General features: G+C 48.8%; 1 protein-coding gene across 1 annotated transcript in view; it reads right to left on the bottom strand.

The window, feature by feature from the left end:
- Positions 1 to 27,908, bottom strand: part of dab2ipb (DAB2 interacting protein b) — a 76,686-nt gene that overhangs the window by 44,603 nt on the left and 4,175 nt on the right. Inside the window, exons 2-3 of the mRNA XM_084686322.1 lie at positions 20,860 to 20,969; positions 13,819 to 13,937 (exon numbers count right to left, since the gene is read on the bottom strand). Of these exons, the coding sequence (XP_084542448.1) occupies positions 13,819 to 13,937; positions 20,860 to 20,969 (229 nt within the window). The remainder of the gene's footprint in view (positions 1 to 13,818; positions 13,938 to 20,859; positions 20,970 to 27,908) is intronic.

Below are 27,908 nucleotides of genomic sequence, written 5' to 3' on the forward strand. Positions count from 1 at the left end.
TGTACATCTGAACTCCCGGACCCCTAGGCTGCCCCTCTGCCCCCCCAGGGACACGAGTGGAATTGTGACCCCAGCAAAGTGGCCCTAGGGCAGGGTGGAGCTGCCATGACCTCCTTCCCCCTCCCTCAGTCTAGCCTAGAGTGCCGGGCTAGGCTCTGCTTCATCAACTCTCTGTAAATCAATGGGCATGAGCGAGATGAGCTATGACAGAGTAATTACAGGGAGAGAAAGAGCCCGCAGAGGGAGAGAGGAGGAGGGAGACGGAGTGAGGGAGATGGTGGGAGGGCGAGGAGGGTGGGTAAATGATTTTCCATCCTTCGGTGAAGTCTATATCTCTCGTGTTTTCTCACCCCCCACTGACACTCTCACACACGCATACACCAAAACATTAGAATATGTATATGTCACACCGTCCGCTCCTCTCTGCTGTTCTCCTCTCTCCGCTTCTCTCCTCTCTTTTAATCTTTTTTTGGCACACAGTCCCTCCATCCCATTCGTGCTGTTTCTCCTAGCTGATGTGTCAGGTTGTGAAAATGACTCTAGGGCTCGTCTCTAGCTCGTTTGCTTTCGCAATCTCTCTCCTCTCTCCTGCTCTGTTCTTGCACTTCACTGTGGTGAGCAGGACCGAACTGGGTGTGTTCAAAAGTAAACACATCCACACGCACACATTGAGATACTGTGATGATCTTGTGTCTGCACCCTGTTTTTGAATATTCTGACCCTCAAACATGGTGCAATAACCTTCTTATTAGCACATCTCTGACACCGACACACACACACACACACACACACACACACACACACACACACACTAGAAGACAATTTACATCTTCACAAAATCAAAGAGTAGCCTGGACTTGTTTATCAAGCCTCATAATCCCATCATAATAGAATGAGTTCATGACAGCAGTTTAACGCTGTTGCCTGGATGAGCCGTCTGGGTGTGTTGTGGGTTACTGTTGTCATTAACAGCCTCTACTTCCTCTGAAGACCTTACTGTAACATCCCCAGGCTATCCCCACCTCCCTCACACACACACACACACACACACACACAGCGTTCTACTGCACTTAGAACATTTCTTTTCAAAACACTAGACATTCAATCCTGCCCATCCTAGTAATTGAGCTTTGGTAAGCTCTCTGATGAGAAGATACAGCCTGGCCCTCTCCTCCTCCCTTTTTCTCTTCTTCTCTTGTACAGAAAACGCAGAAGAGACTCTTGTAACTACGCCGCTCGCCAAAACCTCCCTCTGAACTCCAGAAACCAGCACGCTGACCTTGCAAAGCATCACGCCAAGTCACCTCCCGTTAGCTCACAACGCTGCCTGTCAAGCACTCTGCCTCACAGGCTGCCCTACCCCCCAGTCCTAAAGTATCTGTCTCTCAGGCTCCTAGACTCCCTGACTCCCAAACTTGTAGGTGGCCTGTCGCTCAGGCTCCTGTCTGCCTTTCAGCCTCTGCCTCTCTGGCTGCCTCACAGCCTTCCAGCCTCTCCATCTGCCTCACATCCCTGTCTCACTGGCAGCCTCTCAGCCTTCCCGCCTCTCTGGCTTCCTCACAGCCTCCTTGCCTCCCTGCCGGCATTGTCTGCCTCACAAGCTGCGTCCCGTAGCGACTGTGGTTCAGAGCCCAAGAGCCGATTCTGGAAGGGAAGAAAACGAAAACAACAGCAAGTGTCCCGTAAGTCCTCCAGCTGAGCGTGGGGCTGAGGGCTGCTATTTGGTCGGGTGAACCATGGAGCCAGTTGAGTATTGCAGGGCACAGCTAGAGCATTTGTTCAGAGTAGAAGCAGTAAGCTCACCAGCATTCTCAGGAAGAGGAAAGGGACAGCGACCGGGAGAGAGGGAAGGTGACGGAGGAAGCAGAAGAGAACAAGACAGTGGGGAGAGGGATGGGAAAGAAAGCAGGTGGTGGGAAGAGGTGACAGGAGAGACAATGGAGGAGAGTGAGAGATGAGAGAGGGACAGAGAGGAGAACAGCAGGAAGGAGCACATGTAGAAACATGGCAGTGAAGCTGACACAGTGTCTTTTCTATAACTAAATACCAATCCCTCCTTTCTTTACAATCAACAAAAGCCTCTCAAACACATACCCCAGCTCACACACACACACGTAAACACACACCATACACACACACCTGCACGCACAATGAATGGTGAGTAACCGGTCAAAGACGACTCACCAGGCATGGTAAGAATTCCACAGAACAATCAGCTGGCTGAGAGACCGATCGAGAGAAACAGAGAAGGGAGAGGCTGAGCCGGTGCCAAAGAAACGAAGGATGAGGAACGGAGGAGTGTGGAGCTGAGCGCTCTCAGAGCACCATTTTCCTCCACCGTGGTGCACCGTTCCTCTTTCCCCTTGTGGCGCTCTTCCTCCTCGCTCCCTCTCGTTCTCCCTGCTGCCGCTTTGAGGTGGAGGGGAGGAGAATGGATGTTTTAACGCCTCTCTCTCTCTCTCTTTCTATCCCTCCCTCTGGTTTTCTCTCCCTCTATCGGCTGAGAGCTGCCCTACTTCCTGTGCCCTCTCTCTGAAATGGGACACAGGCTGCCTCTATCGCTGTCTCTCTCTCTCTCTCTCTCTCTCTCTCTCTCTCTCTCTCTCTCTCTCTGGAAGTGTGCCTGCAAACAATGCTCTGTGCAAGGCGATCTTGCAGCCTTTTCTTTCTCCCATCCACTCACGCACTCTTTCTCTCGCTCCCTCTCTCCCTCTGTGTGATTGACTGTGCCCCCTCCCACTCCCTCTCTGCGTGCGGGGAGGTGTGTGTGTGTGTGTCTGCATGTGTGTGGCGCAGCCTGGATTGGCCCTACCCCTTGTTTATCCAGTGGGAGTGTGTGCTCTTTGTCCTGACTACAGCCTGCCTCCCAGGAACACTGTTGTTGCCTGGGGCTGGATATGAGGCTGGGGCTGGAGCTGGAACTTGGACAAGGGCTGGGACTAAGGCTGGGGCTGGGGCAATTCTGATGACTAGGGCTTGGGCTCGTGCGAGGGCTGGGGCATGTGGTAGGCTCTGGGGTTAGGGCTAGGATTGGGGCTGGTGCTAGGTCTGGTGCTGCAGCTAGGGAGAGGACCAATAACAGGGCAGGGGACTGAGTTTGCGTTAGGGGTAAGGGTTGGGGCTGGATGCAGCAAGGGCAGGGGGCGAAGGCAGTGCCAAGTTGTGGGGCTAGGGTTGGGGCTAGGCAGACTGTATGGTGTCGGGAGGAGGAAATGGAGAGCACCAAGGTCAAGGGGCTAGGGTCATGAATCTACACCATCAACACGTCTTGAATGACCTCATCCAATACCAGAGTGAGGGGGGGGGGGAGTGGTGGTGGTGTGTGTGTCTATCTGTGTGTGTGTGTGTGTGTATGGGTTGGTAACAGGCGACACCTTAATGCTAAACACACACTCAACCAAACCTAAAGTAAAAAAAGACTTTTATGATTCACACTGTAGCGGTCCAAACACTTCTAGAATCCTAATGCAGGCTGAATGGCATTTTTAGGACACTAACAAAAGTCAGTGCTCTCTCTGAGGGCCGGGAGGGGGCTATTTGGTGGCATCAGGGAGGGTGCTACGTGATGTTGTGTATGTCCAGATTAAAGATCTGAACTTCACACCAAAAGGTCATGGACAAAGCTGCCTTCTCTCTCTCTCTCTCTCTCTCTCTCTCTCTCTCTCTCTCTCTCTCTCTCTCTCTCTCTCTCTCTCTCTCTCTCTCTCTCTCTGTCTCTCTCTCTCTCTCTCTCTCTCTGTCTCTCTCTCTCTCTCTCTCTCTGTCTCTCTCTCTCTCTCTCTCTCTCTCTCTCAATTCAATTCAATTCAATTCAATTCAGCTTTATTAGCATGACAGTCATTACGACCATATTGCCAAAGCAAGATGCACAACAACAGACAACCACTCTCTCTCTGTCTCTCTCTTTCTCTCACACAGGAGAGGAGAGGGGATGAGAGGGGAGGGGCGGGAAAAGAGAGGAGATGGGAGAAGGGGGAGGAAATGGCAGGGAAGGGAAGGGGGAGAGGGGAGGTGAGGGGAGAGATTGGAGGAGAGGAAAGGAAAGAGGAGGGGAGCATAGAGGAGGAGAGAAGAACAGAAGAGAAAAGAGTAAAGGAGAAAGAGAAGAGTGAGATATGCAAAAAAAAAAAAACTGAAGTAAACACTGCAGTCAAACAAGCACCTTGTTTAAAAATGTTTGTCTGTATCTAGGTCAGTCAGCACCAATGGAGCTGTGGTGAGTTCCCTCTCTCTCTTTCCCTCTCGCTCTCTCTCTACCGTTCCCCCCCTCTATCCCACTGTTTCAGTCTCGCACCCCCTCTGATTATCTCATCCCTTTCATTTTCTCTCCTCAAACACACAAACACACACGAGTCATACAGTAATCCACAGACCTGACACCCCAGATGGCACTCCCAAACACTATCAGACTCCCTAAATCTCCATAGCGATGGCAGCCCCTCTCCCCATGCACACACATTCTGCTCTCCTGTCTGGGTTACCATGATTCCCTTACTGAGCCTACTGCTTCTTTTAGCTAGTTTTCCTTTCTCCCTTGCTCTCTCTTTCTCTCTTTCCCTCCCTCCCTCGCTATCTCTCTGTCACTGGGATGAGGAAAGTTCTGGACAGGGTGGAAAACGTGTCAGCTTGAGTCTAATGATGGTTTCTCCATTCCTCCTCTATCCATCTCTGTTCTGACATGTCGGTTTTGTGTGTGTGTGTGTGTGTGTGTGAGAGAGAGAGAGAGGGAGAGAGAGAGAGAGAGAGAGAGAGAGAGAGAGAGAGAGAGAGGGAGAGAGAGGGAGAGAGTAGAAGAGTGTATCTCCCTTCTGCAGGCCTCTAAGAAGCCATTGGTGAGGCTGCTTTGATGGTGTGCTCAGTATTCAGCTCACAGGTCAGGTTGACTCCTTTAAAGATCCTTCCACTGGATGGTTTACACAGACCATCAGCACCCCGCTCTTCCTCTGTCCTTCTCTATCTTCCTACCCTCTCTCTCTTTCTCTCTCTCTCTCTCTCTCTCTCTCTCTCTCTCTCTCTCTCTCTCTCTCTCTCTCTCTCTCTCTCTCTGTCTCTCTCTCTCTCTCTCTCTCTCTCTCTCTCTCTCTCTCTCTCTCTCTCTCTCTCTCTCTCTCTCTCTCTCTCTCTCTCTCTCTCACTATCTCTCTCTCTCTCTCTCTCTCTCTCTCTTTATTTATCTATATCCAGCCCCAGGCCCAGGGCCCACATTAGGACTGGGATTTGCAAATACAAACCCTAGTCCCAACCCTAGTCCCAGTATTAGGCCCAACACTAGCCACAGGCCCAAAACCAGTCCAAGTTCCAGAAACTGCCTGGGCCCTAAGCCCGGTCCCTGCCCTGTTAAACCCAGAGAGCTTGTAGGATTCTAGTGATGCGACACACAAGACACAAAAACACACTCACACACACCTGCCGCAAGATAATCACAGGACGGAAATCTTTTAGAAATGTATTGCCTTCTGCTTTATCACCTGGGAACATTTATTAGAAGCCATAAAGCTGTGATAAAACCAACTCTGATTGCTTTGTTTCTATGACAACAGCACCCATATTTCACATCAGGGTGGTGTGATGAGGGTGAGGAGTGGGATGGGGTGTGTTTCGATGTGCGTGTGTGTGTGTAACCTGTGCAGTTCACATTGGTCCACACAGAGCCTAATGACAGCTAAGTCATAACACTCCTCCATGAGTAAGCTGATTGTGTCATTACTGCACCACTGCCGTGCCTGAAGGTCTATTAATACGCCGCGTGTCCGAGGAAGTCAGCAGCACTAACAGGAAGTAGACTTCATGCAACTTGGGAGGGTACTTGTTCTTCCTTTCTGGTCTCGATGAAGGCCGGCACTTCCTTGTTTGACTGGAGCACATCAGTTATGAAACGACTCATATCAACCTCACTGCCTCGCAGCCTCATGGCCAGCTGGCACGCATACGTATCAGAACGTGTACCGGTGTAGAGGACATGTCTTCACCGATGGTCCTCAGAGCCGGCAGATGATGAATCACAGACAACAACAACGAAAACAACTGCAATGTTTTAGGTGACCAGAGAGACTAATGAAAGCTCTTGGTTGATTGGTGGATCTTCAGAGGGGAATAAGAGCTATGTGTTTATTGGTGGACATCCAGGAGGAGAGGGAGAGCTGTGCACTGGTGAGAGTCTGTCTGAGCAAAGGTGTCAGACTGGCCCCATCCCAACCTCAAGCTCAAGAGAGACTGCCAATGGATTAAAGATGAGCGATGGATCGAAGGAGAGGATGAGGGGGCGAGAGAGTGGAAGAGAGAGAGAGAGAGCTGTGTGCTGTGTGCTGTTCACACGGCTGAGTGAAATACTGAATGCATGAGTGCAGTGTTTTGTCAATCAATGCACAACAGCAAAAATGAATGAGTGAATGCATGAACAAACACATTGACTGACTGATGGATTTCTCTATAAACATGCTAAAACCAGAGAGGGGAGGGTTTTAGCATTCAATAGGAAATACAGGAAAGTGTGTGTGTGTGTGTGTTGATTCCATGAGGATGGCCAGTCATTGATCTGTGTTTGTCCTTTTCTGATCTCGACCTCTCCCTGACATTCTGAAGGAGAGGGCAGGGATGGAGAGATGGAGGAATGGAGGGATGAAGTGGATGAAGTGGATGAACGAGGATCAGAATGAGAGGGGGGCAGGGTGAATGGATGAAAAGACCAGAGAAAAAAGAAAGAGAGAGAGAGAGAGAGAGGGAGAGGGAATGGGTAGAGAAAAGATCCTTGATTTGTCCTCGTTGGGAAATTGGTTGAGGGTGGGGGGAAAGTAGAGGGGGAGGAGAAGGAGGGCAGGAGGGAAGGGAGAGGGGGACGAGGAGGGAAGTTTGGGGGAGGGTGTCTGGGGACAGGACTGTGAACACTGTGTTGGGCTTAATGTAGCGAAGAGAAACCAGAGCCACCCAGACTCCCATAACACTAATGACACAAACACACACACATGCACACGCTCAGATACACACACGCACGCACACACACGCACGCACACACACAGGACAAGCGAGGAATGAGGGGAGTCGGGAAAGAATAATTGATTGTTTAGGTAGGATACTAGCAGAAAAGCGGGTATGAGGAGAAACAGGAATGGGGTGGGGGTCTAGAGAGTGGGAGGGATGGGGTGACGATGACAGAGATAAAGAGAGGGATGAGTGGCAGGGACACAGAGAAAGGAACGCATCCCCCCTGCATATCACAATGAGACCACCTGGAATATATTGACGGAATTTAATAACCTTAAATGTCATCAGTTTATTGGTTTTATGGTTTGATACCTCCGGAACAGGAGCTGAGCCACTGTCACACACACACGCGCAACCCCCCCCCCCCCCCTCACACACACACACACACGGCAATCTTCATCTCCCTGCAACACACAACCTCCCTACCCGTTTGCCCTCTCTCCTCCCTCCCCTATCCTTCCCCCCCCTCTCTCTTTTCCCAGTGGTGCAGTTGTCCTCCTACTGGCTCTCCTAACACATGGATTCGGAGGGAGCAGCCAAGCTCAGGGTCTAAGTCCCGAGGATGTCAATCAGTTGGAGAGAGGGGGAGAGGTGGAGGAGAGTGAGGGGAAGGGAGAGAAAACGAGAAAATCAAAGACGTGTGAGGTGTGTGTGTGTGTGTGTGTGTGAGAGGGGGCTCTTTTAGCTGGGGTCCTTGAAGCTCTGCCTCTCTCACTTCTTTTGCTAAACCCAGAGTGTGTGTGTGTGTTTGTGTGTAAGTGACTTACAGCTGCCAGCTTGTCCATATAAAGTGACTCACCACCGCAGATGAAAGGCAGCATAGAGAGATCTGATTGTCTGTTCTTGGTGAATACACTTCACATAGAAAGCTATGAGTCACTCAATGTCTCCAAGGATAAGGGGCATCCAAAAGGAAGATCTCGTTCTATCACATATACAAATATAAACACACGCACACACACTATTAACACACACACGCACACCTTTACATCTGTCCACAATGGGATTTGTCATCCTACTGGGAGGGTTAGATTTGCTGTCATCTGATTGGTTGAGAACAAATGGATGATTCTAGAACTCCGCCCCTGGGCAAACAAACAATTAGTCTGTTTCATCCAATCAATCGAAAGCACAAAGATTACAAACATCAGCAGAGAGGTATAATCTTGTTACGGAGGGATGGTCGGAGAGGGGAGGACAGGAAGAGGTGGGGTAAACTAATGTTGAAAAAGTGGTATGATGCCATCCCTGATTGGTGGTGGTGATGGTGGTGGGGTGTCGCCGTTTTGATTTATTTGATCATGAATGAATGCAATACAAATGTATACATCAAATATGGGCAAACTTGTGTTTGTGTGTGTGTGTGTGCCTGCCTGATGATACGTATGTGCTTGTGGGTATTCTGTGTATGTTGTGTATGCATTGGTGCGTGTGAGTGTGTGTGTGTGAGTGTGTGTGTGTGTGTGTGTCAGCTCACTATGAGCCCAGCAGGACCCACAGACTGCACTGTCAACATCAGTCATGAGCCACTACACACACACATAGGCAATATGTTTACTCTTTAATAACTCATTATTGAATCACTACAACACCCACGCCCCCCCCCCCCCTCACACACACAATATTAGACCTCATTAGGTGCTATGCACCAAACGTACACACATGACTGAACCGAAGTGTTACTAGCTTGTTTAATGACGAGAGAAGAGAAGGACAACCTTGCATGATAACAAACTTACACACACACATCCCCCCCCCCCTCTCCCACACACACACACAGCTCAACTTGGCATGATGCAACGTGAAGACACAAACAGCAGTGTTGAGTACAGGCAAAGAAGACGTACATTTAAAACATGATGGATAAAATAGAAAATGCTGAATAAGACAGCAGACTTTTGACATATAAGAGAATTGTATGCAGCCATGATCTTACATCTCTCACAGCTAGAACTTACTGGAACTTACATAGCAGAGTCAGACAGGCTTCTCTCGCCTTTGCTGTCTCTGAGTGTCCTAGTAACAGCTGACAGTGCAGCAGACTATAGAGCAGCCATAGAGAGCCAATCAGCTGTAAGGATTGACCTGAGACTTCCTTTGTCGTTATACCTCCATTAGAGACTGCCTGCTGAGATTCACACACACACACACACACACGCACACAAGCACGCACACACACACACATACATATAAACACCCATACGCAAGGCTCTTACACGCAGGTACACACACACTCATATATACACACACATCCATACCCACATATATAGTCACTTGTTAGGAAGCACCGATAAAGGCTTTCATAGTCTTGTGAACCACTGAGGCACACAGCAGGTGCTTGCATAGCTGCTGGCATCTGTCAGATTGGGAAGATTCTTTTTACGAGGTGTGGTGTATGAGTGTTACATACACACCTGTACACAAAAGAACAAACACACCCCAAGACATGGACACGGACACGCACACGCACACATACACACACCCCAATGAGTCTTTCTGCAGCCTCCGCTATCACTATTCCTGAGGGAGTAGGTCACTGTGTGTGGTGTGTGTATGTGTGTGTGCTTACATGACAGCCTACATTATCCATTGTGCCTGCTGTCCTGATTACTGGAATGAATATTTCAGTGGTGCAGCTGCTACTCATGTCCAGGTCAGCAGGGTCCTCCAGGGATAGAAGCTAAAGAATGGTCACCATCTCTCAAACGACTTGTGTGTGTCTGTTTGTTTCATGTGTGCTCATATATGTGTGCGTGTGTGTGTGAGAGAGAGTGATTCAACAGTGGTGTTTTTATATGATATGATGTTTTGGGGGTTATTGTATGTGTGTATCTCTCTGTATGTGTGTTTCCATGTTGGTGTGTATGTGTGTATCTCTCTGTATGTGTGTTTCCATGTTGGTGTGTATGTGTGTATCTCTCTGTATGTGTGTTTCCATGTTGGTGTGTATGTGTTTATGTGTCTCCGGGAGAATTATTTCTCCATGATGTTAGAATTTTGTGATGGAGGCCAGGTCATGACAATTCTGTTATGATGTCCATGTGTATGTGTGTGTGTGTGTGTGTGTGTGTGTGTGTGAGCTGCAGAATGTGTCTGTTTCTGGGATGTTTTGTGGCTGATAAGAGACGTCCTGGATGGTCCAATTTACTGTCCACTATTTGCTTGCTGTCATGAGCGCTTTATCAGTGGAACAACACAGAGTACAGATATATTTACTCAGCTCACTGTCCAACAGAGAGATAGAGGGAGGGAGAGAGAGAGAGAGAGAGAGAGAGAGAGAGAGAGAGAGAGAGAGAGAGGGAGAGAGAGAGAGAGAGAGAGGGAGTGAGGTGGTGAAAAAGAAGAATAAAGTAGAGAGGACCAAGGGGGGGGGGGGCAGTGACAAACAGAGAGAGACAAGAAGAGAACGGAGAGACAGAAATATGACATCACAGTTCTAAACCGGAGAGTAGGCTCCAGTTCTAAAAAAGGAACATTGTAGAACGTTCCATGCGGTGACGCGAGTGATGCTAATAGGTCATTAAGACTAGCGTCCTCTTCCATAAAAGCTCCATGACATGTCCTCATCTCTGCTCTAGTCCTCGGGAAGGCAGCTGTGCTCAACGGTTGGACATCCGCTGCGGAGACGACCGCTTTTTGAGACCAAATTAGAACAGAAGTGGTTTCAGTGCAAGTTCGAAGTAAAAGCCTGAGGGATTTCAGCAGATGCTCTGAAGGTGGCTGATGCCGTCAGTGTTAGATGAGACAATGCCGAGCCATCTGTAATCCCAGTCCTCCAGCCTTGAGGCAGGTTGGCCCATGTGACCGGCTTTAGCTGCACACTGAGAGGACCAACCCAGGCTGAGATGCCATACCACAGGATGCTCTCAACTACAGCATGGTGGACGAGAAGCAACACTTTGTGGTTGACACCAAAGAACCTCAGCCTTCAAAGGAAGTGTAAACTCTGTTGGGCCCTAGTACAGGCATTTTATACTTAAACACTAGTTTCTTGTTGTAGTGTTTGCCCTGGGAGGTATTCCAGAAAGCTGGTTAAGTGAAAAGCCTGAGTTGGTTAACCCTGAGATTAGGCACATTTGGGGCTTCCCGTTCCAGAAAGAGAGATAACGCAAACTGTGGGTCAGTGTCCACATCATCGGAATGTGCAATTCATCTTTCCATTCATTATTGTCATCACTTCAGTGTATATTTAAAACTGACAATCCCATACAAGACTGTTAATGAAAGTACAGGGGGAGAGACCTACACTAGCAGTAGCTGCCATGCATGTAGGCCTCTCTGCATACCTCTCTGCTGCAGCAGTCTCATCATTGTCATCATCCTGTGATGAAAAGCATTCTGTTGGGGGTTACTGCGGCTTCAAGTTGAAATAGGAACCAACTGGTATTGACTTGGTATCAGGTATCATTGAAACCAAGGTGACGTGTAGGCTACAATCACGAGCCTAGTATAGACCTAAGAAAAATATATGCCGCACCTGTTCATAGTATGTTTGATCATTTGAAGCTGCTGCCAATAACGCTTTGACCCTGTAGGATGCACTGTGAACAATAGACTTGATTCAATTCCACCACTTTTTCTTCACCTGTGATATTAATGGACAGTGTGGTTAAATGTTCAATGTATGGACTACTGCGTTCAAATGTATGCATTGACTTGGCCTGCAATTGTCTCCCACACCAATTGTTTCTTTTTCGCTGTTACAGCCGTGTTGCTGTTTTCCGGAATATGTGCTCAGACTCCCCATGAACTCGTATTACCACTTCTAACTCAAGTGGGGTGAAGTAGGGGGACCTTTTTTGCTGGCGGGTGCTATGATGGATCCTAGTATTGGAGCATGGACGTTGGACAAATTCAAATCAGCTGTCCTGGAACCGAAAAGTCCGAGTTTCCCATCTTAGGGTAAATCAGATGGGGAGTCCGATGGCTGAGTGGTTAGGGAATCAGGCTCAGGCAATGTCTGTAGGGGGTGCAGCAGGTGTGGCCGCACCTGGGACCGTGGGGTGCCAAAGACATACACGCGTCACTGAGCGCGCCCCCCCCCCTCCAAGTACCGTCGCTCGACGGGCCCTCCCTCAGCACAGCACTGTACTCCCTGGATATGCTTCTGTTCAAATACACACTGTTAATGATCAGTGGTGTCAAATGTTATTTATACAGCTAAAAAGGCAAACTTATCTCAGTCATGGTTGTTATTGTTTTTAGGGGAAAAGTAGCAATTTATACCAAAATCATATGCTTATCCTGCCATATACTATAGAAACGATCAAAAAACTATTCAATGAAATGAACGAGTTCTTATTTTCTTTGGTATTTTTGTGATTAGCAATGATGATTGCTGGTTAATTTGTATGTTGTTGTCCAATGTTAAGTCTCTATTTGATCATGTGATGATACGCTATAGTTACACCAATTCGAAGGTCACAACAACGCAGTTCATTGAGCACAGCACTAGTACTGCATAGTACTGCCTTTTAAGCATAAGAGTGGAAGCAGGAAAAGGCAAGAGAAAAAAGAACAAGATGAGAAGGCGGCAAAGCTGCCGAAATTAGATTATCAACTAGTCGCCAGCCCACAAAGTCCGCCACGGACGACCCCGACACGGACGTCCCCCCTGCTAGCAGCAGTGCAGCAGTTCAGCTGTTCAGCTGGGATCAGTATTGCGGCGCTCAGACAGGTAACCTACGGCTATTGTGATAGATATACATTTCAAGCCAAGTTATAGCCTACATACATTATGGTTGGGCAGGATAACTAGGATACAAGTTGGGTATACAGTGGTCACTACTAGGTGGATAGCAAATTATTATATTAAGCTAGCCAATAGCCTAGCAGGGTGCTAGGCAGGCTATTTCTAGGAGAGGAGCCAATGTAACAAAGTGTTTCCCCATCTATTCCAAAGTAATAACACATTTTTTTTGCGTTCACTAGGGGGTGGGCCCGTCATTATATCTTGCACCTGGGCCTGTCGTTACAACGTTACGCCACTGATCGGGCTAGTAAACAGAAGGTTACCAGTTCGATTCCCGGCCGTGCAAAATGATGTTGTGTCCTTGGGCAAGGCACTTCACCCTACTTGCCTCAGGGGGAATGTTCCTGTACTTACAGTAAGTCGCTCTGGATAAGAGCGTCTGCTAAATGACTAAATGTAATGTAAATGTAAATATAAATCAACTCAGAGTTCAGGGTTAGGCTCAGAGTTTGTTAAACCTGCTTTCTGGAATATCCCCCTGGTATCTGCAAGAGTCAGCCAGGGTTATGTTCTGGTCATGGAGAACCACTGGTGAGGTGGAGAGACAGGTGGAAGGAGAAGAGGTTGGAGAGATATCAGCATGAGGAGCGTGGAGGTTGAAGAGATGCCAGGATGGAAGGAGGAAGATGGAGAGAGAGGAGGTTGGAGAGACGCCAAGGGTGGGGACAGCCCAAATAAACTGAAACACTGGTCCATAGGAAGATATCAGACAGCGACCCATAAATCACTTCTCTCTTACACACAGGCTAGGTCCATATCCAGCAAAGGCAACACACACACATACACACACGCACCAAAGGCATACACAGCAGAAGAGTAGATGCATGGCAACAGCTATATAGGAATATCTCATGTGTGTGTGTTCAGGGGTATGTTTGTGTGTATGTGAAAAATGGAGAAACAAGTATAATGATGTATGTGTTGAAGAGTAATCATTGACAACACAATCAACACCGACCTTGAGAGTCAGTCATCATTTACACACACAAATTCAAGCAAATCACACACACCATGAAGAATACATCCCAATGGGTAACACACAGACATGCACACACACACACACACACACATCCATGGGTGCCTACCTCTCATTGTCAACGCTCCTGAAGCCAGGTAGAATGTGTCTGAAGCTGGAGTTGCGGTCCAGTTTGGGTTGACTCTTGGTCCGCTTGATCGAACCTTTCAACCTCCGACTCAGGAACCCCTGGATAGAGAGAAAGACAGAGATCGAGAAAGAGAGAGAGAGAGACAGATTAAGAGAGAGCACTGTCACTGTGACTATCAATAAGTATTAGAGTTTGAGGCCGGCAGATGAAGTAGTATGGATATTCCCATTAGAGAGAAAGTGATATTGACCCGCTGATGTCTCTTCTCTGAGTAGAAAGGTGCAGCTGAAAGGCCTACAGAGACTAGACAGCGAGGAGGAGAGGGACTAGGAGCAGGATGCAGAGGGAAGGTCCTGGGGCTAGGGCAGGGGGCAGGGGTGGGGGCAGGGGTGGTGCATGGGCAGGGGTTGGGGCAGGGGCATGGGCAGGGGTTGGGGCAGGGGCAGGTGAGAGGGGCAGGTGAGAGGGGCAGGGAACAGCACTAACAATAAAGAAAACACAATGTTCCAAAAAACATCTTTCCATCCGCTTTTCTTTTACTAAACTTTCTGTTCAAATTAACCATCTCCCAGATGTCTTGCTGTTTCACTGTGTGTCTGTGTAGGTGTATGTCACTGTGTCTATGTAGGTTTGTGTGTCATTGTGTGTCTGTGTAGGTGTGTGTCACTGTGTCTGTGTGGGTGTGTGTCACTGTGTGTCTTTTGTAGGTGTGTGCGTGTGTCACAACTGCAGCCCCTGCAAGTCTCCCGCAAGTACCAAGACGTTCCCATGGAAACTACCAACTGGCATCAGGAGAGGATAAACCAAGGATAAAGAGAGAGAGAGAGAGAGAGAGAGAGAGAGAGAGAGAGAGAGAGAAGAGAGGAAGTCAGATGGAGAGAAGGAAGGAGAGAAAAAGAGAAAGACAGCAAGTTTGAAGGAGGAGGAGGGCAAAAGCTCCCAAGTTAGTTGAACTTAAAGCTGATGCTGCCGAAGTGAGAGAGGGAGATGGGAGATATATATTTGTAAAAACCGGCAGAAGAAAGGTTTCAGTATAGATATGATAAGCCTGACGGCACAGAATACACACTGAGTGCTCTCTATCTGTCTCAAGAGTGGACACACATGTACACAATACACTAGCGCGGACCCGACAGACAGGACAAACACAGTCAGATCAACACAGTCGGCTACAACCACACCTGTGGTTAATACCTGCTAGGTGAACAAGTTGCCGTCAGTAAAATAACACAGTCGTGATGATTAGTGATGTTCCAAGCTGATCTCAGACCAGTCATCACATAGACTGGTCTCAGACCTGCAGGATTGGAAAAAATGAACGGATGAAGGGATGGATGAATTGAAACTGTAGATAGATGGATGGAGGAATATATGTAAAATGGGATCACTGTCAATTGTAATATGTTGAGAGACACATACACAAACCCACATATACATGGACACACACACACACACACACAGACAAACACACAGACTCTGCACCTGCAGGACTGGCTGCCTTAGTGTGAGACCAGACAAAACACCACACCACAAGGCGTGAGGATGTGGGCGGGTGAGTTGAAGACTGAATCAAAACCCATGAATATGCACGCACGTAACTCCTACAAGTTCTCTAGAGCTGGAGAGGGTCCAAACCTCATCCATGCAACCGCAAACTCCATCCTCTCAGAGAACACTTTGCTACCATATCAAACAGAGACAGAGAGAGGAATGGAGAGAGGGATGGAGAGAGAGAGAGAGAGATAGAAAGAGAGGTGGCAATTCTGCCGCCAATTAGGACTGCTTCTGGACAGTGTTACTCATTAAGTTTGCCATTTGAACATCCTCAGATTTGGAGAACTAACAGGAAATGGCAGAGGTCAAAAACGAGCATGGCACACGAGGACACGTGCAAGGATGCACGCACACACGCATGCACACACACACGCACGCGCGCGCGCGCACACACACACACCCGCACACACACTCGTAGTTAGATAAAGGATGCAAGTACGTTCATCAAGCCCCACACACGAGGTTGTCCATCCAGTTACATTCATTTCTGGCACCATCACACTCTCTCAGTCAGAGAGGAGCAGGCTATCAAGAGAGAGAGAGAAAGGGAGAAAAAGTGCAAAGAAAAGTAGGACGGGCAAAACATTTAAAGGAAAAACAGAGCTGGACAGAGAGCGATGAGCAGAAGGAGGGGGATTCACGGAAGAGAAAAGGAATACGATAAAAGAGGGGACGGGAGCGAATTGAAGGGGACAGAATGGGGGGAGCGGAGAGTCGAAGAAGAGAAGAGAGCCGATGTGGACGGACAGAGAGGAGACGAGGTGGGACTCTAGCTCTGAGAACGGGAGGGAGGCGGAACGGAGAGAAATCCAGGCCGGAAAGACAGGCAAGCCAGAGAGGAATGAGGCGAGAACGTGTGTCATTGAGAGAAAGGGAGGGAATGAGAGAGAGACAGATGAGGAGAGGAGAGCGAGAGAGAGAGAGAGAGAGAGAGAGAGAGAGAGAGAGAGAGAGAGAGAGAGAGAGAGAGAGAGAGAGAGAGAGAGAGAGAGAGAGAGAGAGAGAGAGAGAGATTCCTACAGCAGGACAGGGGCTATCCCTAAATGGCCACAGATACAAAGTCATGTGCGAGGAGTGTCATTGCTGTCTTCAGCCACGTGTCTCAATAAAAGCAAGCTCTGCTCACAGGTGATGAAGCTTGCCTGCTCTGACCTCCTCCCCTGACTCCCGTTTTGACTCCCTCTCTGTTTCCCTTTCTGACTCCCTCTCTGAATATCTGGTTCCCTCTCTGGGACTCCCTCGTTGTCCTCCTCTCTGTTTCAGTCTCTGACTCTCTCTGTCTCCCTCTCTGACTCCCGCTCTTCCAGAAAACTCAGAACGTCCTCGAGTGACAGCAGTCAACAGCACCCTGCCGGGGTGAGCATACACGTTTGGTGTGTTGTCGGACACGCCGTCGCCCTGGGCGCCCATTCCAGATATCGGCACAGAACACGATATGGTTGTTACATGGACGTTAGCATCACAGGCTAACATGCCGTGAATTTCAATTGGCTCATTAATTAGCCCGCATCGCTATGGGTGACAGCTAATTAGGACTGCCCACCCACCCCCACCCCCCCTTTGAGTTGCGTCGGTTCAACCCTTGGTACAGTATGTCATAAACAATCAGTTCTCCCCTTGGGCGATGATGGTGCAAGCTTGGATTGCTTTAAAGATGCAGTCTCTATTACTTACATTATAGAGGGTTTTCACTGACGTCACGTTCTTGGGCAGTAACCCGGATGCGCGGCCATTGTGGAGGCACTCGGTGTAAATAACTGAGTGGAGTACAATGGAGGATTGAGCGCTTTGGATACTTGGTGAATGCAGCCGTGTCCAAACAACCGAAAAGCTCATCAAAACGCGTCACAGATGCAAAGGCATATAGGGAAGGACTTGGACCACAAGAAAATGCGCGATATTTTGAGAAATTACAATTAATTGGCAGTGCAGATCCCTACGAGTCAGCTCCCTCTTGGATCCCTGACGACCCGGTGATCCTTCAGTTGCCGGATATAGTCAACTACCTGGTTTCATACACAGCGGAAGACCTTAAATCCTACAAAGGTTTGGAGGCCTATAACCAGATGGTGTGTGGATGGGTGAGGGAGACGCAGTACCACGTTATCAACGACCGTTGTGTTGTGAAGGCCAAAGTAAGTAATGCAATAACGTCTTTAACCAACCCAACCTTAACTGTATGATATCATTGCGATACTCACGGTGTAGCCAAGTGACTCTCAATTCAGTTTTTTCCCTGGTAGATCTTGGTTGAGCATTGCCAACCACAAGCGCCTCCTTTACATTGATAATCTCTGACATTCCTCTCCCTGGTTTTTAATAACTTTTGGAAGTCGATAATATTGCAAATGTTTTTCTCGATCTGTCCTATTGGTACAACCTGAAACACGGCAATAATTAACCATTTTCCTTGACGATGTTCGGTATATACTTCAGTGCCTGTGCTTTGTTGTGATGCGGAGTGCCTCCAATATGGCGACTTCCGGTCTGATGACGTGCCGTGATAACCCTCTATACTGCATGTGTGTGCACGTGTGTGAATATGTGTGTGTGTGGGACTGTTTCTCTGTGTGTGCACATGTGCATGGGTGTGTGTCCATCCAGTTTCCACCATTCTTGATACCCTGAGGGGTCCTTATAGACTCCCACAATCCCCCCTCAATCTGTCACAGAGAAGAGACAGACCTTTACACTGACAAACCTGAAGACGATGAGTGTGTGTAAATGTATTCATTTAGCAGACACTCTTATCCAGAGCGCCTTACAGTGTGTACAGGGACATTCCCCCCGAGGCAAGAAGGGTGAAGTGCCTTGCCCAAGGACACACCGTCATTAAGGCGCGACCGGGAATCGAACCAACAACCTTCTGATTAATAGCCCGACTCCATAACCGCTCAGCCATATGTATGTGTGTGAGTGTGGTCTGTTGATGGTACTCTGGGGAGGTTCCCTTTAATTGACAGGGTTAGTTCCTCTCGTGCTCTAGAGGTAGGTAGAGGAGGGGGAATGACATTGGGCTCACTTGCTCAGTATGCTTGAGAATGGCACGCATCACATGACCACTGCCAGCAACTTCATTTCCTGCTGTACCTCTCAACCTGGCTCAACCATGACTGGAGAATGTTGCTGAGGGTGGATCAGGGCAGCTGTGCCAGGGATAAGAGATGAAAGTAGAGACAGAGAAAGGGAGAGTGAATGTGTGTGAGTATGTGTGTGCATGTATGTGTGTGTGTGACTGTGAGTTGTAGAGATTTAGAACCAAGTTTGACGTCAAACTGACTATTTTACAGAAAAAGGGGAGGAGAGAGAGTGTGGGAGAGAGAGAGAAAGAGAGAGAGAGAAAGACAGCTGGATTGCCATTCTATGACTGTTTGACGACCAGTTGGAATGGAGTAAGAAATGAAGGGCGTAATGGTGCCTGTCAGTCGTCTCGTCTAAAGAGTTATCCAACTGTCAGTCCTTCTCTCCATCTCTCCAGAATAGTACACTGCATCCATGCTAAGTGATATTCGGGGGGAGTTTGAGTACAACAAACAGGTGAATAGACAGACAGACAGACAGACAGACAGACAGGAAGACAGACAAATAGGCAGGTAGGAAAGCAGGAAGAAAGACAGGACATGGCTCATTCCCTTATACACATAATGCTCCTGATTCAACTCATTTCAGTACAAACAACAGGGTGCAGTACCAGTACTGACCAGATGATGGCCACAACTGAATGGTAGATAGCTTTCTCCATATAAAAACGTTCTTTCTAAGGGTGCTGCTGTGCTTTGGAAGTGTGTCTAGCTTGAAGCTGTGATCTCCAACCTCTCCTACAACTCTCTGCCGACCCAGAAGGCCATGGGAGGTCATGTGACTCTCCAAGTAACAGAATGACTTTTTTTTTTTTTCTCTCTCGCATCCACTTCTCAGTCCGCTCCTCTTTCTTCTCTCTGTTTTCTTCTCTCTTGAGAGAGCAGAGGGCTGTGCAACTGACACCCGATCAATACTCTGTCTTCTCTCTGTCTCAGTCTAACTCTCCTTTTTCTATTCTCTCTCTCTCTCTCTCTCTCTCTCTCTCTCTCTCTCTCTCGCTCTCTCTCTCTCTATCTCTCTCTCGCTCTCTCTCGCTCTCTCTCGCTCTCTCTCGCTCTCTGTTTCTCATTTCACTCTTTCTCTATTCGGCCTTACTTTCTTTGGTTGGCTCCGCTCTTCTTCCAGTCTTGCCCTTTCACCCCATCAAACACTGACATGACTCTTTTTCTCTTTTTCACACAAACACACACACACACACACACACACACACATATACATAATCCTTTTCTACAGTAAAGCACACACAGACTGTTCACTTCTTCCCGGTAGTCTTTCAGTTTCCCCTTCAGTTTCATATGTCTGCGTAGTTAGTGGTTTTAACCCTGCTAAACACTGCTGCTCAGTCTATTAACACACACTTCATCCTGACACCCCAGGAGGTCCAGACACACAGACACACACAGACAGAAGTGAAGGCATGCAAGCAAACACACACGTGCACACACACACACACACGTGCACACTTGCACACGCACACTTGTGACTCTTCAGGGGGCCCAGGGAGGCTGTGCTGGTATTCATCTGTGTTTATTAGCCTGCCAGTGCAGCAGCCATGCTAATTATGCTGTCAGCTCCTGTAAACCAGCCGTGTTCCAACCCTTACAGAAACCTCTCGCAAGGGAAGGGGGTGAGGAGCATGCTTGTGTGTCTGTGTGGTGGAAATATGTCAAACAATTAGACACGGAAACTCCAATAAGAGTTGGTTTTGCATTTTTCACAATGATCCTATATATTTTTTGCAGACATACGATCCAAAACATTGTACAGGACATGGGGGGGATTTGAACATGCAAACCCTTGATCTACAGTCAAGTGCTCGAACCACTGAGCCACTCCCTATGTAGGCACTGAATACAACCATACTAGCCTCTTGTAGTGTGTAGGATCTAACCTAGCTTCATATACAGTATGTAGTATGGCAGGATTGAGCAGTAAACTAGTGAGTGTTTACAGTTGACCTTAAAGCCTCCTCCATCAGTCTGTATAGATGCATGCAAAATACTACTCGCTAATTAGTTGTAAATTGATGACTCGCGGCAAAATCGTCCGTGCTCATTAATTGGGCAGTTTCCTGGAGGTACCACCGGAGTGGGCTGAGAAAACAGATGAAGTGGGAGTGTGGGGGTTGGAGCGGTTCATATTTCTGCAGTGAAAGGAGAACACCAGGTGCAGAAAGGTGGAGAAATGTTCCGCTGGTCGATGCAGCACATCAAAGCAAAGGGCTCCATTCCAAATGGAGCAACTGGAGTAAATGAGTTTCCGATTGGCATCAGGCCCATCTGGGGAACAGACGAGCCTCCGCTGCATTGATATACATCTAACACACTCATGTATCATCACACACACGCACATGCACACCCACACACACACACACTGTGCACTCACGGTGACTCTGAAGGGCGTGGCGGCAGCGGCGGGTTCCATGGTGGGCGTGGTCTTGTCCGGCCCGCTGCCTGGCATGCTGCGTCTGCGTCCCGCACGCTCCGGGGGCGACTCTGGAGGGGGGAGGGAGAGAGGAGGGACAGGGAGAGGGAGGCAGTGGGGAGAGAGGAGGAGAGGGAGAGGGCGAGGAGGAGAGAGTGAAGGAGGGGGGAGGGAGGTAGAGGGAGGGAGAGTGAGGGAGAGAGAGAGAAGGAGAGGGATGGAGAGAGGAGGAGAGGGATAGGGAGGGGAGGGGAGGGGAGGGGAGGGGAGGGGAGGGGAGGGGAGGGGAGGGGAGGGGAGGGGAGGGGAGGGGAGGGGAGGGGAGGGGAGGGGAGGGGAGAGAAGAGGGAGAGGGGAGGGAGAGGGAAGGAGAGGGAGGGAGAGGGAGGGAGAGAGGAGGAGAGGGAGAGGGGAGGGAGAGGGAAGGAGAGAGAAGGAGAGGGAGGCGAGAGGGGGGGTGTCACAGGGGAAAAAGAGGAAGACAAGGGGGAGGTCAGTTCGGCAGTTAGCCATTACGAACCACAAGGGTGTGATGTACCTTCAGCTACTCGATCGTTCTTGCCATGAGAGTCTGGGTTCCAGGTTCTCATCATTTCGTCTCCTGTACCGACATGAACACCATGAGATTGCACCAGATACAAGCTCTATAACCAATGGATTTCCTGTATCCTTGTTATCGTCTCTCTGTCTCTGTCTCTGTCTCTCTCTCTTTGTTTGTGTATGTATGTGCACCCTTACAGAAGGGTGTGCTGCAAATCTAGACAAGTCCATCTGGAATGCGCGATCCGGCTCTCTCATAGCTCAGAACTCTGAACGCAGGTCTGAACCTAGGTTGACATGGTTGGAGTGCCTGAACAGAGGTAACCCCCTAGCTGTGAGGGATGTAGTCAGGCACCTGAATGACCGACGCTGAGACTGGGAGGAAGAGGGAGAGAGGCGGTCTAACAAGTCTCATCGACACAGGTGGTCAGACGGGTCTGTGTGTTTTTGCGAGGAAGGGGAACATATTGGAGCCACATTGACATATACAACATCAGGGTGAACAACGTCCTTCTGACCCAGGCCAGGCCAGCCCTCAACCCCTGACCCCTGATCTCTGTGAGGTCGCACTCACAGTGAGGGTGTCTCTAGTCGTCACCCTTTGGTCATCCTGAAACACTCTTTGGAGGAACGCACACACGTGAACTACTACACACTCTACTCTCTTCAGATTCTCTGGAAACATCCGCTATTCTGCTTCCATGGCAATGTGGGAAATAAACATTAAAATCAAAGATGACAGAGGACGAGAGCTGGCTGTTTGGACTGAAAGAACTAAGAATGCACGACTCGCGTTCTGGGTCGGAACGCACCTTCCAGAGACAAGGAGAGAGAGAGAGGCTAAGAGAGAGGAAGAAGGGAGAAAATACCCATCTCTCCTCTGCGTATGCGACCTTCCCAGTGACTCATACCGCCTACACTCCCAGATGTTGAGCTCAAGGTCCCTCTGGACATGGTCTGAGACACTGCATCCTCTGGGTCACACCAGACTGTGTCCTCCTCCCACACCAACCACCTCCTCCAGTCACCTCCCCTCCCCTCCCCTCCCCTCCCCTCCCCTCCCCTCCCCTCCCCTCCCCTCCCCTCCTCCCCTCCCCTCCCCTCCCCTCCCCTCCCCTCCCCTCCCCTCCCCTCCCCTCCCCTCCCCTCCCCTCCCCTCCCCTCCCCTCCCCTCCCCTCCCCTCTCCTCTCCTCCCCTCCCCTCCCCTCCCCTCCCCTCCCCTCCCCTCCTCTCCGCTCTTCTCCTCTCTTAAATGGAGACGCCCCCTCCTCCTCTCCCTGCCCTCCTCATGGTTGGTTAATGAGCAGCAGAGAGTGCCAGTTTTGGATCAGGGAGCACTTACACCACTATAGCCCAGATGGCAGTTACCTGGCCAGACACGTGTGTGTGTGTGTTTCTCTGTGTGTCTATTATGGATGGATGGATGTACCGTATGTGCACAGGGTGTCTATGTGTGTGTGTATGTGTGTACATGTGTGTGACTGTGTTCAGCAGGTTAATAGAGGTGTGGGATCGTTGGTCTGGCGAGGTCTGATAAGACCTGGGACAGACTCAATCACCATGGTTACATCAAACGGTCTGAAACACTGGCCATCAATGACCGGCTGATAAGATGCTCGAGGGTGCCAAACACACACCGACACGCACACACATTTCACTGTGAGTGTGTGCACACGTGTGTGTGTTCAGGCGGATTCGGAGGTACAGTCATGGATATGCAGATTTCTCACATACAGTGGCTGAACGGTGTGTGTGTTTCCTCAAGCAAGTGGACATATTTCACTCCATGGATTCATGATTATCTCGTTTTTCCTAACCCTGAAAATTGGGTACCTATTGTACTTTCTGTCTACTTTCCTCTCTCTATCCCTCCCTCTCTCTGTCTCTCCGCCTTCCTCCTCCAGAGATAAAGAGAGAGGGGGGATGGAGAGAATGATAGAGAAGGTGAGACCGACAGAGAGAGAGAGAGAGAGAGAGAGAGAGAGAGAGAGAGAGAGAGAGAGAGAGAGAGAGAGAGAGAGAGAGAGAGAGAGAGAGAGAGAGAGAGAGAGAGAGAGAGAGAGAGAGAGAGAGAGAGAGAGAGAGAGAGAAAGAAAGAGAGAGAGAAAGAGAAAACTCGAGAGAACATGTGCGAACTGTGGACTGACAGGTACCTTTCTAACAGCCACCAAGGACAATTTTCTCAGCTGAGCCGTTCCCATGGCAACATAGAGAACCTGCCATCAGTGCCCCCCTTCTTCCCCGCCCCAACTCTCCAGCCTGCTCTCTCCATCTGACACACGACTGTAAAAAGTATTCGCCTGCTCGGAGCTCTTCGCCCATTGGCTCTGCTCGACTGACCTCAGGCGCCCTCACCTCTTTGTGGATAAGGAGAATACAGTGGCCAGGTCTGAGAATGCCACACACACGCACACACACACAAATGCAAACACATACAGTATATCAACATGCAAACACTCTTTCACCCACCGCCACTACATGCACGCACACATCCACACAGACAGAGATACCACAAAAGTTAATCAACAATCGAAAAGAGGAACAGTTTGGCCAAATTTTGCATATTGAGTCACAGCTGTGTGTGTTTGTGTACGTGTCTATTCCACAAACAAAACACAAAGGAAGATTCATGTTCAGAATCACCATACCCAGTTCTCTGTGTGGGTGAGAGACAGCAATGTGAAGAGGTGAGATCTACAGAGACTCTTATCCCCTTTTCCTACTCTTTAAGAAAGACAAACAAGCTGATATTTTGCCCAGTCACCACAAGGGAGAGATCATCTGACTCCATATGTCAGAAGTCACTGGAGGCAACAGACACTTCAAAACCTCCAATGTGACTCCGAAACAACAGTTTACCAAGATTATATATAAATCATGTTATGTCATATCTAGACACATCTGTTTTCTCAGAGAATACTGATGCTGCTTATGTATTTCCTGCATCCTCTCCTGAACGATCTATGATCTTGCTGCTGTTGCCAGGCACGGCAGACTTCCTGTCTCCCTTGGGTGGAGGAGGGGACTGGCTGTCAATCTGTTGCTGTGCCAACACATGGGTGATTGACATATGCCCTGTGGCTGTCACTCGGTGAGAGGTGGAAACGTGGGGAGATTGGGCGGGGGTGGAGGGGGTGACAGATTAGATTGACACTGCAAGCCTGTCTGGGACAATCGGCTGGTGAAACCGTGCAATGTGATAAACAGTCATGTATATGTTCATGAGATGGAGGGAGGGGGGAAAGACATGAAGAGATAGTGGGAATAAGCGGAGAAAAAGAGGAATAATTGAGGGAGAGATGGATTAATTGAGGTTTGAATGGATAGCAGGATAGAGTGATGGAGGGATAGCAAGATAGAAGAATGGTGGAATGAAGGGATAACAAGATAGAAGAATGGTGGAATGGAGGGATAGCAAGATAAAGGCATGGTGGGACGGCAGAACTGAGGGTTAGAGGGGTGGGGGATGGAGGGACGTAGACAGCGAGCCCATCCCACTACCAGCCTTCCGCAAGTTCATGTTCTTTACTGTACAGATTAACAACAATATGAACTATCTGCCAGCCAGCTGCTCTCCCTCTCACACTCTCTGACACGCCAACAAACACACAGCTAAACAGACACACAAACACACAAACAGACACCCACACGCACACAAAGACACACACTCATAAACTGAGTGTTAGCTAAATGTATCCGCCTGACCGTGTGCTAACTAATGGGAAAGGAAGCAGGTTTCTGGTGCCATTAAGAGACAGATGTTTGTGCGTATAGGAGCCACTCTGAGCACACTATATACCATACCATTCTGGGAACTGGAAATCACAGGCAGTCAGACATCTCATCTTGTCTTTATTGCAACCCCCCCACCCCCCCCACCCCTCTGTCTACCTCTCCTTCCCTCTCTTTCTGCTTCTGTCATCTTTCAGAAGCGCTAGCAGCAGCCTCGTCTGTCTGACATGGCTGCTGGCTGCTCTCCAAACAGGAATATGAACGTTCTGCTTCCTGCCAACCACAGGACACCCTGCTCGCCATTTATTTTGGGCAATGCGGTTGCTGTTGTTTTTTGTTTGTTTTTACTCCGCTTGTTTACTTGTTTACCTGTCATCCTTGGCTTGTCAGAGCATGAACATAGAGGGAGAAGGACCGTCTCCTGGCGTTACCATGGCGAGCTCAGGATCGGTGTTTGTGTGTGTGCGTGTGTGTCATAACTGCTTTCCGTTTCTAACTGTGCGTTGCTGTGATAGCATTGACCTGTAAAGACCCACATGGATTATGGAACTCTTTATTTACCATAAGTGTGCATGTGAAGGTGCCAGCCAAGCGGAACAGAGTCTCTAAGTATCTCTGGGGCACAGCATCATGACAGGAAGTCATTTCTGACAGCCATAATCGCTACTGCAGAGAAACACAGCTCACTTAACCTGCAGATGACCTGGTCTGTCTTTCTCTCTGTCTCTCTATCTCTCTCTCTCTCTATCTCTCTCTGTCATATCCTATACGTAGGAAGACTATTCCGTATCCTCTGGATAGATACAGTACGTAGAGTGGAGCAGGTGACTCAGTTATGTAAACTTGTTTCTGCTGTGGTATCATCAACATTGTGTTAACGATGGTCAGAAACACACACTCTTTCCCGTCATTCTCTCATTTCCCGGTAAAAATGAGGAGAGGAGGGAAAAGAAAAGAGAGATAGAGAAAGAGAGAGAGAGCTGGAGAGACCCCGTGAAAGACAGAGTAGAGAGAGACAGGGAGACAGAAAGAGAATTAGATAGAGACAGACAGAGAGAGAGAGAGAGAGAGAGAGACAGAGAGAGAGAGAGAGAGAGAGAGAGAGAGAGAGAGAGAGAGACAGGGGAAGGGACAGTGCTCGCACACGAGAGATGCAGAAAGAGGGCCTGTTTCTTGTTTAGCTTGGCTCCAGAAGGTCTTTGTCTGAAGTGTGTTGTGGGAAACCAGGGGGGAGGGGGCGGGGGAGGAAGAGGGGGAGTGGGTGTTTTTCCAGAAAGCAACTGAGACCCAAAAATCCTGTCAATGCTGCCTGAGACCCCAATAACCCCAGGACTATGGACTATGACAAAGCAGGTCATACAAAAATGAAATAAAAAGAGGCCGATAGACAGTTCCCATAATGTAATGGGGAGGGCAACAAGGTATTCTAGGGCAGAGCTGACCACCACAGAACTTCTTATCAGTGCCACAGAACTGGAAATGTGCTGTTGAAGGTGTGTATTCAAGGGCATGTGCACATATTGTGCAAGTAAAATTGTGTTTGTGTTTGTGCAGAGTGCCAACAAGCAAGTCGTAGAGATTGAGAGTGATTGAAGGAAGTCCAATGTATGATCTTGCTTGTTGATCACTCGGGTTCTGGTGTTAATTTCAGTCTAAATCTGTGGAATTAAGATAGATTGCTTTGCCAGCTGTCCAACTGTTATTGGGCTGCTTTAGGAGGCTGTTCTCTTATCTGGTCTGCAGCTACCCTGGAGTGTGTGGGTATGTGTGTGTGTGTTTTACCGGGATAAACATTAGCATTATCTAAAAACATCTGGCTGACTCACTGCTTACATCTTTTAACAGCTTACTTCATGGTCCTCTCTCTCTCTCTCAATCCATTTTATGCTGAACCTTTCTTTCACACACACTGACGCTCAAACACACACAGAAACACACGCAATGATGGAACGAAGCCCTGTTAACGTTTCCTGTGTTCAGGCTCTGGGAAGTGAATCATAATGAAGAACAGGATTGGAGTTTTGTGCCATACACAGTGTTCGTCCATCCAACCTGTTTCATATCCTCTCTTTCTGCTCTGAACACAAACACACAGTCACACACATAGACACACACGTACGGACACACACACACACACACACACAAGCACATAGACGTACACAGACACACATGCTCATAGACACACACACAGGCATACAGAGACACACACAGACACACACACATGCTCACAGACACACACACACAGACATACGCACACAGACACACCCATATACGCAGACACGGCTGTTCCTTGATATCTTCACTCTGTTGGGGTAACTGATTTCTTACATGTGTGTATGAATGGCTGTTTTATTTGTATTTGAAGTAGTGTGAGTGTGTGTAACTTGAGTGTGTGCGTTTTTATGTGTGTCTGTGTCACTGTGCTGTGTCCAGCTGGTGTTTCATTGGTATAGCCTCGTCTGATCTGTCTCGGCTGACCAGGCCACACAAAAAAGCCGCTCCCACAATGCATTTCTCAATTTCTCTATGGCACACTCAGAAGGAGCCTATTCTCTACCCAGCCCACACAGCTGTCCCATTCTCGTGTGACTGTGTGTGTGTACAGTTACACAGCAGCTGGGAGGCAGCAAAGTGTGTTTCTCAATGTGCATAAAGGTTAGAGAGAGCAGAACAACGAAGAGAGAATTCTGCCTGGGAATCACTTGTGGCTGGAGCTGACAGTAGCTGACAAAGCCTG

The sequence above is a fragment of the Hypomesus nipponensis genome, chromosome 22 (assembly GCF_054491055.1).
Source record: "Hypomesus nipponensis isolate SF chromosome 22, ASM5449105v1, whole genome shotgun sequence".
Taxonomy (NCBI): domain Eukaryota; kingdom Metazoa; phylum Chordata; class Actinopteri; order Osmeriformes; family Osmeridae; genus Hypomesus; species Hypomesus nipponensis.